At 45.7% G+C, this 16,887-nt stretch overlaps 1 protein-coding gene across 4 annotated transcripts; it reads right to left on the bottom strand.

Annotated features, from left to right (window-relative positions):
* Window positions 1-3,430: 3,430 nt before the first annotated feature.
* On the bottom strand, window positions 3,431-15,129 carry TGIF1 (TGFB induced factor homeobox 1). Of its 4 annotated transcripts, XM_058830826.1 has the most exons (4): window positions 14,806-14,944; window positions 13,764-14,376; window positions 6,964-7,190; window positions 3,436-5,638 (listed from the first exon to the last, which is right to left on the bottom strand). In XM_058830826.1, exons 2-4 carry the CDS (start codon window positions 13,777-13,779, stop codon window positions 5,072-5,074), a joined length of 810 nt encoding a protein of 269 aa, XP_058686809.1. In that variant the 5' UTR covers window positions 13,780-14,376; window positions 14,806-14,944; the 3' UTR covers window positions 3,436-5,071. The 4 variants fall into 4 exon arrangements, with proteins under 4 accessions (XP_058686811.1, XP_058686810.1, XP_058686809.1 ...); XM_058830828.1 differs by lacking the exons at window positions 13,764-14,376; window positions 14,806-14,944 and adding an exon at window positions 11,957-13,239 and having other exon boundaries at window positions 3,431-5,638; XM_058830827.1 differs by lacking the exon at window positions 13,764-14,376 and having other exon boundaries at window positions 3,433-5,638; window positions 14,806-15,129.
* Between the last annotated feature and the right edge of the window lie 1,758 nt (window positions 15,130-16,887).

The following is a 16,887-nucleotide window of genomic DNA, read 5'->3' on the forward strand; positions in this document are numbered from 1 at the left end:
GAGGGTCATGTTGTTACACACCTAGAGATAGGGCTTGGTGCCCAGGGCAGGCACTGCCTAGGCTGCAATTAGAGAAAGCAGCCACAGCCCTGGTCTGTGGTCCCAGGGAAGCCGTCTAAGAATAAACAGGGTTAGATGGTTGTCAGCTGCACTCATTCAACTCACAATCTGCCACCTGTGCCCCCCTCCTTCCCCCAGTTAAGTCACTAATTCAAAGCACTCTTACCTCTGTGCATTTTTACAGGTTTATTACACATTGTGTAAGCAGCTGAAAGATCAACACTTTGTTTGTCAGTAGAAACACATGGAATTTGGCAGAAACCCTGCTATCCAGTGGAACACGGATTAGCTGGGAGGCAGATGTGACTTATTCATGGCTGCATCAGCTTCAGGGACTGTGATTCATGTTGCACAATGAAGCAGCTCTGCAGAGCTACAAAGGGCTGTGAAGTCAACCTGCTGGTGAAAGCTACCCTGCTCTGCAAACCTGTGTAGCAGGACTTGAGATTCCTGCCAGCTGTAGTCCCAGACCTGACACCTCAGCTTCAGAAAGAAAAAGGAGTTTAAAGGCAAATAAAGCCAGTTTCAAAGGGAAAGGTGTGCAAAATGGCTTTGAGCTGTCAGCAGGAGTGCATGCAAAATACAGATGGAGAAAGCTGTCTGACTTTTTACTTTGTAGCATAGCTAGCACCGTTTACACGGTTTTCTTTCTGTGTGCACAGAACTGCAGGCACTCATTGTCGTGACAGGGACCAGAATAGACACTGAACCGCATACAGCACACATGGGTACAATTATCATGTCTGGAACAGCAACAGCTCTAAGTGACATTTTGCTAGAGTGAGTGGCTAATCTAATCTCTTCTCCTTCAGTCTGAACACTGGAACTCATGGGAGAAGAGCCTGCTGAACCAGCGAAACAGGATAGAGATGTAACAACTCTGGCAGTTGGTGAACAGGAGACTTAAAACAAGTAATGTCCTGAAAAGTGAACATGAGCTGTATTTGTGCCAGTAATCCTACTGGAAAAAAGCCAGGCAGGAAGTTGACAATTGCAAGATGCCAAGTAGGGAAAGAAAGGAAAAAAAACCCAAAAAACAACCAAACCAAAACTAAATGTTTTGAAGGGAATATAAAGTACTCCAAGGGTTACCAAAAAAGCCCTGCATGAGTGCTTGAAGAAAAATGGTAAATGAAAACGGACTTTGACAGGCAGGACACAGTTAACTGCAAGTGGCCTAAATACCGTAGGTGTAAAAGTGACACTAAACAGGGTCACGGCGCACCTGGACTCCCAGCTGCACTGCACCTTCTGTGGGTTGGGCTTCCCACTGCAGCCTTACCTCATCTCCAAGGGGAAAACTGATTCCCCACCACACACTCTCTCTCCTTGGTTGCTGCTTACTTTCTCCTGCTTCCCCTTCTCCAGTGGAGTTATCGCACATCCCTCGCTCTGCCTTGGGCAGCAGGATCCTGCTGTTGGCATCGCCCGGGAGGGTGAAACCATGCAAGTTCGCCCGGCTTCCAGCTCTCCTCGCCCCATTCCCTCCCCCATAACACGAGGCCAGCTGTTGCAGCTCCAACGGTTTTACAGCCGTGTACGCTGACCTCATGGCACAAGCTGGGAGACATGTGGGATACCACAAACCCCCCCAGCAACAGGCAGCGAGACACCACCCCCTCCCTGCACGCAGGCAGCGACGCCAGCCTCAAGATTCCCTCCCTATTGTAATTATTTTTGCTTTGCGCAGAGATTTATCACATGCAGCTGCCACAACTTGTTTACAAGACACAAAAGCCATGAAAACAAGGTTGATGAAGTCTGCGTGTGAGCTGTTTTCCCTGGCATGAATTTGTCATACCTCTTAGCTCGCTGACGCCCTGGCTGGCCACAGTCTCCAGTAACACACAGCAATGCCTTCCCTTCAGCTTCAGAGTAGCCAGAGTGTGTATTTTCAGAGGTTGGGTTTTGACAAAACTGCTTTGCACTGAGGTGTATCATTGCTGCAAGAACAGCAAAACCACCCATGTTGTCTCATTGCTTCTTTATTTTTTTTTTTTTCTTTTCCATGGTAAAACAAGTTTCACAAACAAATCTTTATGTTTGCTCTACCAGGGGTCATGAAGCAGCACATGAAGCCTTTGGTTTATTACTAGAACTCCTGCTTAGCTGCTTAGCTCAGGATCCTAGCTCCACCCAATGCCCTACATCTACCTACCTTTGATAACTTTAGATAAGTTACTTCAGGTTTATGCTCAGAAGGAATAGCTTTAGGTAAACTTCAACAGCCAGCACCAAAACTATCAGTGCTAGATTACAGGAAAGCAGAAACTCCCTTTTGATACATTTTAGTGCATACTCAATATGAGTCATTTTCTTCTTCAAGTTAAATAACACCTCAGGGTAGGGAAAAGCTTTTACATGGTGTGGTGTCAGGTGCTACTCAGCCACAGCCATCTCACAAGTACAGCCGAACTTCTAGGTGTAACCTTAACACAAATAATAATTTAAGTATATAATTAGCCTCAAGCAAAATTGGTCACCAGTGAAGTTCCCAGATTAGGTCAGTCAGCAAAATGGAAATGCAGTGCTCATCACATGAGCAGGACTTTGGTGGTCATTTACACTAAAACCACTTTGCACGGCATAATAGTAAATGAAAACAGAGAGACCACAGGCTTTTACTTTCAATGAAAACTGTTAACCTGAATGGCAACAGCTTTCTTCCTCATTCTATTCTCATTTTCAGTACTGCAGCTGTTATAGTGAAATTATAGAACTGGTCAGCTCAACCAGCAAAGTTTTTTTCTTCTAAGCTTGCTGACATTCTTTATTTTAAAGGATAAAGTAATGAAGAGTAAATATCTCTGAAAATGCCCTTTAATGATCTCAGTGCCCCACTTTTTCTTTAGCCCACAGCATAGCAAGCTGCTTTGAAAAAAGGAAACAAAAGAGGAAAACGTCGAGCAATTCAAATCAAACAATGCAAACATATTTGTGAGGCTGTTTTTCTTTCACTAGTGCTTGAAGCATGGGTGTAAGGAGTGTTGCAATAAAGTTCCTTCCTGCAAGAACAGGAAAGGACAAGGCATCTTCCAAACATTTATCAAAGATGACAGTCCACTTTGGGTGTGTAGCACCCCTTAAGATAAATCACCTATTCCACAAAACCATGACTATTAACCAATTTTCCCTCAACATGAAACCTCATAGTTACAAAAAAGAACACTTCCATTTTACAGTTAGTCATTAAAAAAAAAAAACAAACCAAACAATACATACATAGGTATCCCAGGAAAAATAGCTCAGAAGTATCAAATACAATGTGTATTTGACTACACAAGGCTCTTCTGTACCCACCTGCAATTCCCTGAAGACAGAGCATACAGCCATCTCTATGTTCAAAATTATTTTCCAGCTTTATTTCCAAATTATTTTTAAAAATAATTCTATATTGATACAGTATATTAGGATGACTGATGCAGTCATAAGTAAGCCAGTGTTTACTGCTTGCCACTTTGATTTTAAACATGAAGGTTCAAGAAAGGCACAAGTTCAGAAGAATTCCAAAGAGCATTCCAGAAAACAGAGTATTTGACACTAGAAAGTGATAAAGGCCACAACAAAAACAGAATAGAAGTCAAAATATTGTAGTCTTCTTTCTACTCATAATGATATCCTTAAATTCACCAACTCTTCTGCTCCTTAAAGCCCTCCCCCAATCTCCCAAACAGACAACTGGTTTGTTTTTAAAGATTAGCCAGAACCAATTTTTTACCCTGGAGGTCTCTTATTTCACTGTTGTTGGAAGGATAAGGGTGGGCGACTGACATTCAAGTAAGTTGAAATGTGACCTGCAAGTCTTCACATTTTTCAGTAATAAGTCATTTTGATGGCAAAGTCCTTTTCTGAAAGGTAACTTAGATTCTGTTGGCAAAAATACACCCCAATACAACAGGGATCACTTCTAAATCTTAGCCAACCACCTGTTAAAGTATCTCACAAAGACCTGGCTCCCAGAACTCAAATTTCAATGCAATACAGCCTACTTTATTTCAGTCTACTAGAATTACTGAGCAAAAACCTTGTCAATCTAGTCCAAGTAAGGGAAGAAGCCCTTGCCCTCCCCTATCAAAATTTGTCACCAGTCATGTCTAAGAGCTGCATCACAAAGATCTGCAAAGAACACTTGTCCCAGCCCCTCTTCTGGCCTCTTCCTTTTATCTTCACATCTTCCCCATGAGCCATCACATTTCCCAGCCTTAAAATATTTCAAGTAGCCATGAGCTGGAACTCTTAGAGGGGCCCAAGGTTTCCCTCTGAAATTTAGTCAGAATTGCCTACATAGCTCCCATTGGCCCCTTAAAAGAATTTCAACATAGCAGAACACCATCAGGTACTTCTGGCCCACTTTTCAGCATTCTTTTAAACATCTGGTTAACAACAACAGCTAGCATGGCTCTCTAAACCAAACAAAGTCAGTATGAGCTCAAAAATATTTCTCACTTCCATTTATTTCAAGGGTAATTCATGTTTTCTGCAAAGTTTGTATTCAACAAAATACTCTGCATGCATGACTTTTAAAGAAAATATTTTATTATATTATGGGAAAAAAGCATGATCATCCAAAGTTTGTATTGTTAAAAAAATTGAAAATTTAGACAGCGTGTCGGTATATTCTGTTCCACATGGGAATGATAAGAAGACTCTATATCATTACTAGATATTGCACAGTCTGAAAGAAACAAAACAAATCACATGATCTTGGGAAACATCTCACATTATGAAAAATCTACAAAGAAAACATTAAAAAAAAATCCCAACAAAACACACAATCCTTTCTTTCTACAGTAGCTTTAAGTTCGTAATTCTTGGAATGACCGTATTCCACTGAAGACCATCTCAGTGACAGGAAGCTTCATTTCAGCAATCCCCTTGTGCAAATAAGATTAATAAAAAAAAAATAATAATAATGCAGTGAAGTCTTTTGATATCGTGTGGGTGGCAATAACCACACAGCTGTTAGATCCCTGCCTGGTAAAACAAAACGGGGAAGGAGAAGGAAGGGGATTTAGGCCATAAGTTTCGCCTGCAACTCCATCTCTGCCGCCCTTTTGAGTGCAACATCCACCAGAAGCTGAAATCCACTAAAATCCTGGTTAAGGTCTGGTGGTGTTGGAGGAGGAGTGTTAAAGAGCCCACTCTGTGTGTTTGCACCAGGTCCCAGTTTGGATGCATCCTCATGGCAGGAGAGGGGGTTATCTGTGAAGCTGCCAGCCGGGGGCTGCTGCAGGTCCGTGGTCTGGCCTACATCAGCTGGTTGGCAAAAGTGGAAAGGGCCATCTTTCAATGCAGTCACAGTCGTGTGGCAAATCACCGACGGCCGAGCCAGGACTGATCCCGGGGAAGCCGGCTTGGAAGAGGACACAGTCTTGCCGAGAGGTGCGGCAGCGGGAAGGAAGGCAGTCTCCTCCAGCAGGGGAATGTAGTTCTTTGTGCTGATGGCAGACTCCACCAGGCCGCCCTCGGGAAGCTTGGTCCCTCGCCGCGAGATAGTGAACTGATTTGGGTCTTTGCCATCCTTCCTCAGCATGTCAGGTAACAGCCTGCGGCGTGCATTGATAAACCAGTTGCAGACCTGGGAATATAATGACATCTTAATTTCTACCTTCATTCATTCCCAATTATGTGCCACTAGAGCGGATGGTTACATTAATGAACCCCTCCGAGCAGTTTCCCTCACTGCACAACAAAATACAGACCTACTGACAAGTTCTGACACGCCTGGCAAAGGCCCTTCCCTTGTCCCAGCACCGACTCTCCCTGCTCTTGTTACAGAAAGCCCCGGGACATCTGAAGTCCAAACTAGGGGTTTAGCTTTTAACTCTGTGCACACACATTAACCTATTGGCTATTGTTCCCTAGCTTAGGTTAATTAACAACAGGAAAACCTTTTCTCTCTGAAGAGAGCCACTCCTCCCACAAATAGTTACTGATTTTCCTTGTTCAACTGACTGTGTCGACAGACATAACATGAATTACCTCATTTAAGTTTGTCCTTGTTTAAATATCAACCGGTTTCCTGGGCAATACAGGATAGTTTATAGTTTAACGTCTTTTTTCTCTTTACTACGTAAAAGAATTCTTTTTTATAATGTTGCATCAAGAAAATTTTACTCAATACCCAATTATGAAATTTGCACTAATGAATTAATATGGAAAAATAAAGCCCGGGACTCAACAGGAGTGACCCCTATTTAGCAGTTCCCAAAATCAAACCCCGGTTTACCCAAGCTCTCATGCAGCCACCTTCCCACAGCGTGGGATGCAGCAACAGGCAAAAGCTATTCCACCAAAGATGATCACAAAAGGTGAGAATGATCCATCTAAGGGATCTCACAGATGCCAGTGGCATCCCAGGGTAAGAATCCAAAATAATCACACAAAGGCCTCACCATACCTGTAATAACATCCTTGAGTAGCTCTTAACCCATATAGGTTGTTCCACTGATTTTAATGGCAATCATACACATAATTATGTATGTCCATGTTCTACTGGAACAAGCCTCAAGCTGCCGTTTTGTAAGGGAAGAGTTACATGTTAACCTGCACATCTATTACCATAAAACCTCTGTTGACAAATAAGTACCTTCTTCTCCCAGTAAATTACCTTGTACAGACACTTTACGTCTTTTGGGGCACAATTCCGCAAAAAATTAGCATGCATGCTCCAATTCATGACTGTCTGTTCTCCCAGAAAAATAATTGTATTCCCAATAAACAAAGATCACTGTAACACATAATCAGTCTCTATCTCTCCTTGTGAGTGCCATCAGCAGGAGAGTTGCAATAAAAAAAGGAAATGTCACATGCAGTATAAACATTTTTATCCGTGACTAGACCACAGCTGAATTAAAACAGAAAAACAGCTCCTTTAGAAGGGAGAACTGCTTTTTTAAATACCTGTAGTGTGGAAAGGTGTGTTTGTCGGGATAACAGCGCTTTCTCTTGCTCTGAAGGATAAGCATTGTATCGGTGCTCATAGAGCCAGTCCCGAAGAATCTGCACAGACTCCTTGGGCAGGTTGCCACGTCTCCGCCGTTTGCCTGAGCCAGCAGATGAGGAAAGATCCAGTGGGACATCCATAGTGTCATCATCCTCCGTTTCACTGCCTGATATTGCAACTACACCTACAATTGACAAGGACAAGGACAATCAGCCTCCTAAATCTGTTAACTACTTGGCTCCGGTGCTGCATGGCTCAGACATTTTATGTCACATTAACTGTCTGTACTGTTACAGCCCCTTGTACGGGAGATTCGTCCTGCAGCGTTAACTTGTCATGCTGCAGCTTTTCTGTCAGCTGAACAAAAAGAAGCACCCATGATCCATTCCTAAAGGAATTCTTCTCTGCAAACCTTCATTTTCTTGTTCCCCTGGCAACCTTTTATCTGCTGCACGTTATCAGAAAGCTTCTATCTAATGAGAATCTTGTCCAAGTTTGCTTGCTATGGTATGCATCCAGCACTTTTTTTCAAGGATAACTATCCAATGGCTGGGCAAAAGGTCAACAAGCAGGAACTTAAAACACCCCAACTCAAGCAGTAGCTTGTTTAATTATTTCTTAACATCCTGATGCTTCTCTCCTGAGAAGGACAGGTTGTAGATTTTATAAAATAATTATATCTATTCAGAAACATTAATAGAAGAAGAAAAAAAGAAAGGGGAAAATTATGTTTGTCACCACCCCTAAGGAGATTTTCATTTTTGAAGGGAAAAAAGTGCAAAAGAAGGGAAGAACCAGTGCCTAAGAGTTCACCTGTTTTTCAGGAAATGGACTCTCATTTAATTGCATTCTGTATCAAAGAACCATGATCATTTAAATGTACCCGTTTTTATCCTGACTATTTTTTCAACTTTGTAGTTTTCATCTCATGTTTTTATCCCTGGAAACTTGTGCTCTGTGCTGTGCTTACTAGAAGGGCTCCAAATTTACAAGTTGACTACATACCTTCTCCCTCCAACACAAAGGAAGGAACAGATTTCAAAATCTGATTATCTCTTTATATATGTACATCACACTACTAGTAACATGAAGCCACGGAATGTAAATCAAACGAGCAAGCATTCAATAGTTAAGAAGGCTAAAATTCTACTCCTTTGGTAGGACACACAAGTCACTAGCTCCATAAAACACAAAGAAGAAAACCATGCTTTAAACTCACCAGAAACTTCAGGAATCTTACAAACTATATACAAGTTCAAATAAGATACTACCCACATTCAACCAGTACAAATCAATACTAATTTCAAGTGAACTCACACTGGCTTTCAGAAGCAGTTTTAGAAACCATAGAAGGAAAACAAGCCCTTAATCTTTTTGTCTTTTGAACTTAAATTGGGGTTGAGGGGGTGGAAAGGAAGAAACTTGCTCACTTTGTAACACTAAAACTAATAGTAAAGCCAACTAAATGTCAAAAGTAAAATCTTCAGTGGCCAACCAACTGTAATTTAAAAATTCTATTTAAGGAAATAAAGTAAGCCCTAAACAACAAGTATACCTTTGAAAATATTAAACTATATAAAAATATGTTATATCCATAAGTAAAGCACGAAAGGAAGCAATGACCTTTATAAAAGCCAACCAACCAGCCACCAAAGCCCCACACCACCACACAAAGAAAGACAGAAGGCATCCACGTGCAAGTTTTCTGTAATACTTGGCAGGAGGGTAGGGAGAGAAACAGAGAAGGACCTTTCCTCACACTTCCAAACTTCAGCCAAAGCTGACATGGTAAATTATTCTTTCCTTCCCCTATTTATGAATAGCTCCAACATCCTTAAATTTAGTTTAAGTTGTCCAATTTGAAATGCACAGTTTTGATACACAAAGCATTTGCAAGCATTCCCAACAGCATGATCAATCTGCAATCTGTCTGGCATAGTTACTTCACTAACTTACTTGGTATTGTTTTCATTCTCCCAATTGCTGATTTATGTTACTGACAAACACTAAACTGACATACCAAATTTTTCATCTGATGATTAGCTACATAAATTATCCAGTCATGGAACAGGAACAATAGGACAATATTTAAATAACCAACACAAGATAAACTCCAAATTAAGTAAACAGGTTCTTAATTCATGTAGAATGTATCTCAGAAGTTTGCTTTACAATGATTCCAAACAAACCACTTTGTCATGGCTTCATGGAAAGCACTGTCACGCTTGCAACCTGACCTGGGAACATGCCTTGCACTGTGGGCTCCTGAAGCCATGAGGAACACTTTGGGAACAAAGATCCTGCAGAGACAACAGGACAGCTCTGCAAAGCAGCTCAGCCCTTTTAAATTGAATTTAAAACTAGCTAAAACTAGCCCATGCTATTCAGACAATGTTTTGAAGTGTGCTTTTCTTGTTTGTCAGAAACCAGAACTGTTGCAGCACTTCACTGGGTTGGGTTTTTTGTTTGTTTTTAAATATAATGGGCAGTAAAGCAAGGCCTTGGAAAAGAGGGAGAGGCAATCAGCGAGGGCTGGAAACAAGAGGGAAGGAGAAACTACTATGAAAAAGTTAGATGTCTAATGGTTTGCAAGCAGTATTTACATGGCATAACAAAAAGTACTCCAGACACACACCACCCAATCTGAGGTGACCTTTCCAGGATCTACCACACATCTAAAAGACTCCATGGACACCTTTCTGAATTTCAGAAAACTGACTTAACAGCAAAACCACTCCTACAACTGTTGCTTTTTCTTTAGCTGAAAAAAAAAAGTGACAAGATACTGCTGGCTTGCAGACAGTATAAAAACGTTTCTCCCTTTTCAAACAAGATCTTTTGCTAAAGTAAAAGTTGCCATCTGACTAACCGTAACCTACCTAGCAAGAAATGAGTCACCAGCCCTTTGACCCGCTGGCTTAGCGTGTCATATTAATTGACACAGTAAGTTAGTGACACAAAGCAGGTTTTGGTTAAGCAGGAAACCCAGTGTAGTACGACTTCTGCCCGTTTAAATGAGCTCATTTAAATAGCTGATCAGCCCTCTGAACTCGTGGCAAATCTCTCCGGGGCAGTACAGAGCTAGCAGCAACAGGAAGCCATGGCTAGAAATCTCGCACTACCCCAGCTGATATTTCTTACTAGAGCAGGAGCCACATTGTTGCTGTCAAGGCTCTGTTTTCATTAAAGCATTCCTGCTGATTACAACCCAGCTTTGTTTTTCCGTCTTGTTAGTAATCAGCCTATTCGCTGCTGGTTTCCTGTTTTAACAGGGCCCAACTGAAAAGGCTCCTGGCCACGCTCCATGACTGGACCATTGGCTTACTGTTATTTACACCCAGAATAAAGGCCTGTGGACACGATGAGTAGCCCCAGCTGACCTACTAATTTATTTTGTATTAAAAGCAGGCTAGGGCCAGGCTATTTTATGTCTCCTCCTAAAGACATTTAATCTAAACAAAAAACTCTGCTTTTATAGAACTAAAATCAAAGCAGCACAAGTTCATTTGCAGAGAGAAACAACACAAAATCCCAGTCCTTCACTTGCACATCACCACTTAAAAGAGTAGTCTATGCTGTTAATGACCTAAGGACTACATGATCAGCATCCCTTCTTTATAAATTACTTTATCCTCCTGGCCTCCCAGCTGAAGTCATACATGTGATTGAATGCACTGGTGCATTGTATCACAGCCCAAAGACTTTACAGGTCCTCCCCGTAATCAGCTCAGGGAAGATTACACCTAGGATCTGGAGTCTGGGCTCAACACCCAAACTTAACAGCTTGAAACAACTTGAGTAAAAGTACAGTGATGACTAAAGCTGATTTCAAAACAAACTACTGCCACTTCAACAGGTATGCTGAAATACTTTGAGGGGGAGGACATAGTATTTAGAGTGGCTGAGACAAATAAGATGGAAGTTAAACAAATGAAAAATGTAGGCTATGAGGGGGAAAAAAAGGCACAAAAAAAAAAAAAAAACAACAACTATCCCATTGTGTCGAGGAAGAGCTTCACAGAGGAAGTGGCAGAAGCCAATTGTTATTCAAAAGAGGACAAAGTATACCACAAGGAACAATCTCTGCCCTCCAGAGGGGATGGAAAAAAATCACCTTAAAGAAAACCTTCCACCCCTTAGGATTCTCTGAATTTCTTAAGTGAGATTTTTTTTTATGAGAACTGATAAACAGAACAAGTTCCTATCTAAGTCCCCGATCCTGTTGTAACCAAGTTCAGTTAGATTCTTCACAAGTATAAACTTGAGCACATGCCTGTGCCTTTTTGAGACTGTGTTCTAAATCAGCTAATTAACAAGCCAAGTAGGTTCCGTGTGATTGTTATCATGTCACTAGTAAATGAAACTATCCATAGAAGAGTCCTGAGGTTTAAATCCAGTCTGCTAGCTTAAAAACAAAACACAAAAACAAAAAACCCTCAACAAAACTAACCAACAAAAACACAGCATCACACACACAAAAAAATTAAAACTCAACACACGTACCAAAAAATTTAACTAAAATGTAATGCAAATTTAAAAATCAACAGCAAAATTACATTAGTTTCAAATTATTCATAAGCAGAAAAAAATTACAAGGATACAGAAGGGAATTTCCACAGTAAAAAAAAAAAAAAACACACCACCTTCTTTCCTCTGAGTGAGTTTCATAATTGAGGAACCAGCCTAATTGTTTTCCTCTGTACTTTACAGCTTGCACTTTTATTACTTCTAAAGCAACTAGACTTGGCTGTACTATACTTTTTTTTTCCTCTAAACGGGATTTTTTTAGGAGTGCAAGCAAGAAATCTGTAACAAAGTCACTCTTTGAAACTTCTTGAATGAGCTTCAAATGCCAGGAGGTCACAAATAAGTACAAGCCCAACCTTTATTAAAACAAAGGCACCCTAGCACTAACATCTTTTTAAAAAGTTTCCCCCTTTGTCTCCTCACCTTTTAATTTGTGCCACGCAAACCCCAGGCCCATGGCCTCTCTCAAAAGTTCTCCCTCTCGCCTGTCACCTTTCATTGTTTCCATTGTTTCAGCCCAGGATTTGCAATCCTCAAAGCAGAGCTTACACACACTCTTACACACAAAGCCCTACACATGCATACCTAGAAACTACGTCAGCGTTTTCCACACGCATTTATTTCGGGGGTGGCAAGAACAACAGTTGAAAGTGCAGGGAGTTTGGTATTTCACCAACCAGCAGCTGCCCTCGGGGAGAGAAGTCTGAACAATGGAAGCAACAGCAGACAGGAAACCAGCTCACCACTGCTGTGCAAATAGGCAGCATAGGAATGTCCTAAAAATAACTGGGCTAAATTAATTCAGCGAAACTATAAAAGAGCGGGGGGAAACAAACCACAAACTGCTTCCAATAGAGGGTGAAGAATCTCGACCTACCTAAGACGCGTGAAACATTTAAAAGCCAGCGCTGCCGCTGTCTCTGGGCACGGGGGGCTGCGCTCGGCTGTGCCTGGGACCTGGCCCCACTCGGCTCCCGCGGGACGCCGCGATCCCCAACACCACCCTGCCTGCTCTCTAAACTTCGCCTTTGTGGCTCAGTCCCCTTTGTGTGCGCTCCTCTTAGCCCAGAGACACGTCCAAAAAAAACTTCTCACGAGGGCTACGAACCATATTAGTACACACCATGTCTGCAGCAGCCCAATGATTTCACGAACTACATATGCATTAATTGCTCCAAGGGTATTAACAATGAGAGAGGCTGCTTTACTACAGAGCCGCAGGAATGCATAGTAGGGGGAAAACAGCACAACTCTGGAGTACTGAACATGCGCACTGCTCCCCTCCAACCCTCCACTTCGGAGCATTTAATGGTCTTTGAATGCAAAACACTCTCCGGCCACACCGCCGACTGGCAAATCGCAACTGAACAGACACTGCTTTGCTATGAACTTCTTCACAGACAGCGCAGGAGCCTTAGATCCGAAAGCACGTTCCTCGCCTTTGTGGCCAAGCGCTAATCTGAAGGCACTTAAAGCACCACGAGCGCGATGAGTAACGATCCTCTAACTGTAAAGTTTGTTTGGAAGTGGACACAAAGAAAACTCAAACAGCCCTGTGGTTACAGGGGGCGGGGGGGACGACAGTCTTCCTCCTTTCAGCCCTGCGTCAAAACTTTTGTACTTTGTGTTTCGTCCCCCTGCTTTAAGAGATAAAAGGGATAGAAAAGGCTTCAACTTTCAGCAGAACAAGGCTGAAAGAGAGCGCGGAGGGGTTTGAAGCCCTCCCGCCGATGCCCCCCCACACGCCTCAAGCCCCACGCTGCCGTCCCCGCGAACAAAGAGTTGCCGGACGGCCTCGCTTCCCTCGCCCCAAGTTGGGAAAACCACCCGCACCCTCGTCCCCCTCGCGGGGACGGTGGGGCTCGGGGCGGAAAAGCGCTGAAAAAGTGTTTTGCGGGAGGGCAGGGGGAAGAGACTCGACGGAGGGGGCGAGAACAAAAGTTGGCGGAGGACACGAGGCGAACGGCTGGACATGTTTTTGACAGGGAGCCAGCGGCGCAGAGGCGGCCGCCTCCAAACAACAGCCCCGTATGTTTTGTCTGGGAGCTAAGCATCCACTGCAATCTTCCACGGGATACAGGCCAGGGGGTGTAGGGGGGGGGTACGGGGGACAAAAGGCCGAGAAAGCAAAGGGACTCCGGCTGGCTTAGCGACAGCCCCCCTTTCCCCTTTCCACCCCAAGTGGGGGCGCGGGGCACCCCGCTTTGTCCCGGCACCCCATCACAACTACCTTTTTTACTTTTCATCTTGATCGCGAGGACCGAGCCGATCGCCGGACACCCCACGCACAGACCCAAGTTTCTCTCCCTTCGCCGGACGCTGCTTTCCCCCTTTAGGTTCGGCGAGGAGGAGAAGGTCGATGAAGAAAGAAGGAACACCGCCGTGGAGCCAGGCGCCCGATCCGCGGTCGCGCTGCTGTCAGCGGGAGCCGCAGGGCTCTGCCTCCCCCGGGGGCTTTTTGGTGCGGCCGGGGTGGGCTTCCCTCCCCCCTTCCCTTTGTTCCCTTCTGCTGGCGATTGGCCCCGGCCTGTTAAAGTGAGGAAAGGCACGGGAGAGAAAGGTACACAGCGCCCGCCCTCCCCCACCTCCCCGCAGTGAGTACGGGAGAGTAACCGTGCGCTGCACTGGCACTCGCGGCGGCTGCCTCTGCCTCCTCCTCCTCTCTCCTCCCTCCCCTCCCGGGTGTTGAGGCTCTGTCAGACGGGAGGGGAGGGACCGGCCGGAACGGGGGGGGTGTCCGCCAGTACCCGCTCGCTCATGCACACACAACAGCAGCGGCGGGGGGAGCTCTCCGTGCCTCCCGCTCCCTCGCCTTTCTTCCAGGCAGACGTTTGATCATTAAACTGGAAGGAGGAGAAGGAAGAGGCGGGGGGGGAGATTTTGACAGCTGCCCTTGACTAGCCTCCTCCTGTTGCTGCCGGACGAACCACCCACTCCTTCGCGTGAATAGAGGAGAAGAAAGGAGAGTGCGTACGGCAGGGGAAGGAAAGGAGCCCTCCAAAGCCCGGCGCCCCCCTCCCGCCTGCCGAGCGGGCCCGGTCGGCGGGGGCTGCTCCCCCCATCCCCTGTGATGCTGAAGGAGCCCCGCCTGGCCGGCGCTGGCCACACACACCCCCACCCACCCCCGCGGGGAAGGCGAGCCCCGTTTCTGCGGTTATTTTTACATCAGTTCGTAAAAGGTTGTTTTTCTCCCCCTCGACTCCCTCCCCCTCCCCAGCCCGGTAGATTTTGCTGCGGCACATGATCGCAGCTGTAAAAGAGAGAAGTCTCACAGCTTGACTCATCCCTGTCGGGCGAGCACGCTCTGCAGCAGCAACAGTTTCTTTTCCTCCGGGATGGGAAACGTGACACCCGCCAAGCAGCTCGCTCCAGCTTCCCTGGCGAGGTGGAGAGCCCTCCCCGGGCACAGGCGGCCTTGGCGGCGGCTCCTGACGCTCCCCCGCCGCCCCCCTGACAAAACCAGGTGCAAAAAAAAACCCAACAAAAAAACCAACAAAAAATAAAAGTGCTGAAAGCCCAGACGCGGTCTGAAGTGTGACGGGTGAGGGTTTCGGCGTGGAAGGCAAAAGAAGCCGGCTGGCCGCGGAGCCGCCTGGCGTGCGGGTGCGGCGGGCACTTATTCCACGGGAGCGTGTTTGTGTCACTCCCGCACCGGCACGTGCGGGGCTGTTCCCGGCCGGGCAGGCGCGGGGGGGGGGGGGGGTGAGCAGCAGGCTCCTGAAGCGGCTGATGAAATCATGGATTCCTATGGCAGAGCAGGGATCATTCCCTCCCCACCACCCTACACACCCCGGCGGCGCGGGCGTCCGCGCAAATCCGCATTCACTGCACAAGGGAAGCAACAGCGTTTTAGCAGCAAGCCCTCCCCAAGTACCTCGTAACTATTTTTATGCGGCGTAATTACAGCGGGAGATAAAGCAGCTGTTACATGCCGAAGGGGGGATGTGCGAGGGGGGAGGGCAGCTGGTGAGTCACGTCAGTGAACCAAGGACACGGTGTCGGCTGCTCTGCGGGGCCGGAGGTTCGCTCCGGGATGGGTGACCCCTGTGCTGGGCTGCGTGTCCGGCTGTAGGTCAGCGAGGCGGGCCGGGCACGGCACAGTGACTGACTGACTGACTGACTGACTGACTGACTGACTGACTGACTGACGGCGCCGCGCCAGGCGGGAGCTTGTGCGGCGCGGTCCGAGGTCCCGCCGGCGGCAGCGCCATCCCGGCCGTAGCCCGCCCTTCCCGCTGCCTTCCCGCCGTGTCGCCCCGGGCTGTGTCCGGGGGGTGCGATAGCTCGGTGCTGCCGCCCTGTGCGGTGTCAGCCCGGCAGGACGAGGCTCGCTCGGGGCCGATGTTTTCACCCGAGCCGTGCCCCCGAGGGACTGGTGGCTCAGGGGCGGGGGTTGTGCGCGCACGCCGCCGTATGGCTTTATTTTGGCTTTTACTGTTTTGTTTTTGTTGTGGAAAAGCCCTGCTTCCCAGCTGTGAGGGCTGGCGCTTCGAACTGCTTGTTCCGAGCGTCCGGGCAATGGTCATGCCAAAAAAGCAATTATGGGAAGTTAACAAAAGACACGTCAAGGAGTCGAAAAGATTTCCCTTTCTCCGTGCCGCCAGAGCTGCCTCACGCCTGCTCATTGTCCTTGGGACCGCAGGCAAATCTGTGGAATCTGAAACTAGCTCTTTCCCTTTTTTTACTATTTTTTTTTTCTTAGAGGTTAGTTTAAATTGGTTTGTTTTGATTTTCTTCTTTGACAAGGTCATTTTTATAAGGAAAAAAAAAGTTTTACTTTCACATTGAACTCAAGTTACTTTTTCTTCTTTTCAAAAGCTTTAGAAAGCAGCCTTTCTAGGAAAAGATAAATTTCGACTTTCTTTGGCAGCTTTTTAACTAGTAAGAGAAGGCCACGGACTAGTGGGTGTTCATTCCTAGCTCCTGTGGTATAAATTGCATGGAGAGGCGCTGCTTTGAAACAAGTTCCTCCGTGCATGCGAGTATGGAGGGGTATGCCCACAGCTGGGACCAATGGGAAAGACTGAAAGTGGCTTTGTGAAGTTCACATTGCAGTTGTTCCCTGGGGCAGTATCTCAGGTTTGTCCACAAATTCTGGCTGCCTTTACCACTTGAAGACTCCTGATACATGTTCCAGGTGGTAGTGGGTTAAGGTTTGCAAAAAAGTAGTGAAGTGGAAGAAAACCCCCACAGCTTTCTCTGCTGGTAAATCTTCAGCACACCTGAAACAAGGCTGTATCTAAAAGGAAGGCAGGTGATTTGTCTGAGCTCAAATCTAATGGATAGATCAACTAGGTTTTGCAGCAGATAACCTGGTGGCCTGTAAGATGATCATGTGTATTTAATGATTAGTG

The sequence above is a fragment of the Poecile atricapillus genome, chromosome 2 (genome assembly GCF_030490865.1).
Source record: "Poecile atricapillus isolate bPoeAtr1 chromosome 2, bPoeAtr1.hap1, whole genome shotgun sequence".
In the NCBI taxonomy this organism is placed as follows: domain Eukaryota; kingdom Metazoa; phylum Chordata; class Aves; order Passeriformes; family Paridae; genus Poecile; species Poecile atricapillus.

Excerpts from the sequence above, each read along its gene's own strand:
- TGIF1 (XM_058830828.1), bottom strand. The coding sequence starts at position 12,041 with ATGGAAACAATGAAAGGTGACAGGCGAGAGGGAGAACTTTTGAGAGAG. Across the intron at positions 7,191-11,956 it reads TGCGTGGCACAAATTAAAAG|GTGTAGTTGCAATATCAGGC; the intron begins GTGAGGAGACAA and ends TGTCAATTGTAG. Across the intron at positions 5,639-6,963 it reads CACACCTTTCCACACTACAG|GTCTGCAACTGGTTTATCAA; the intron begins GTATTTAAAAAA and ends TTATATTCCCAG.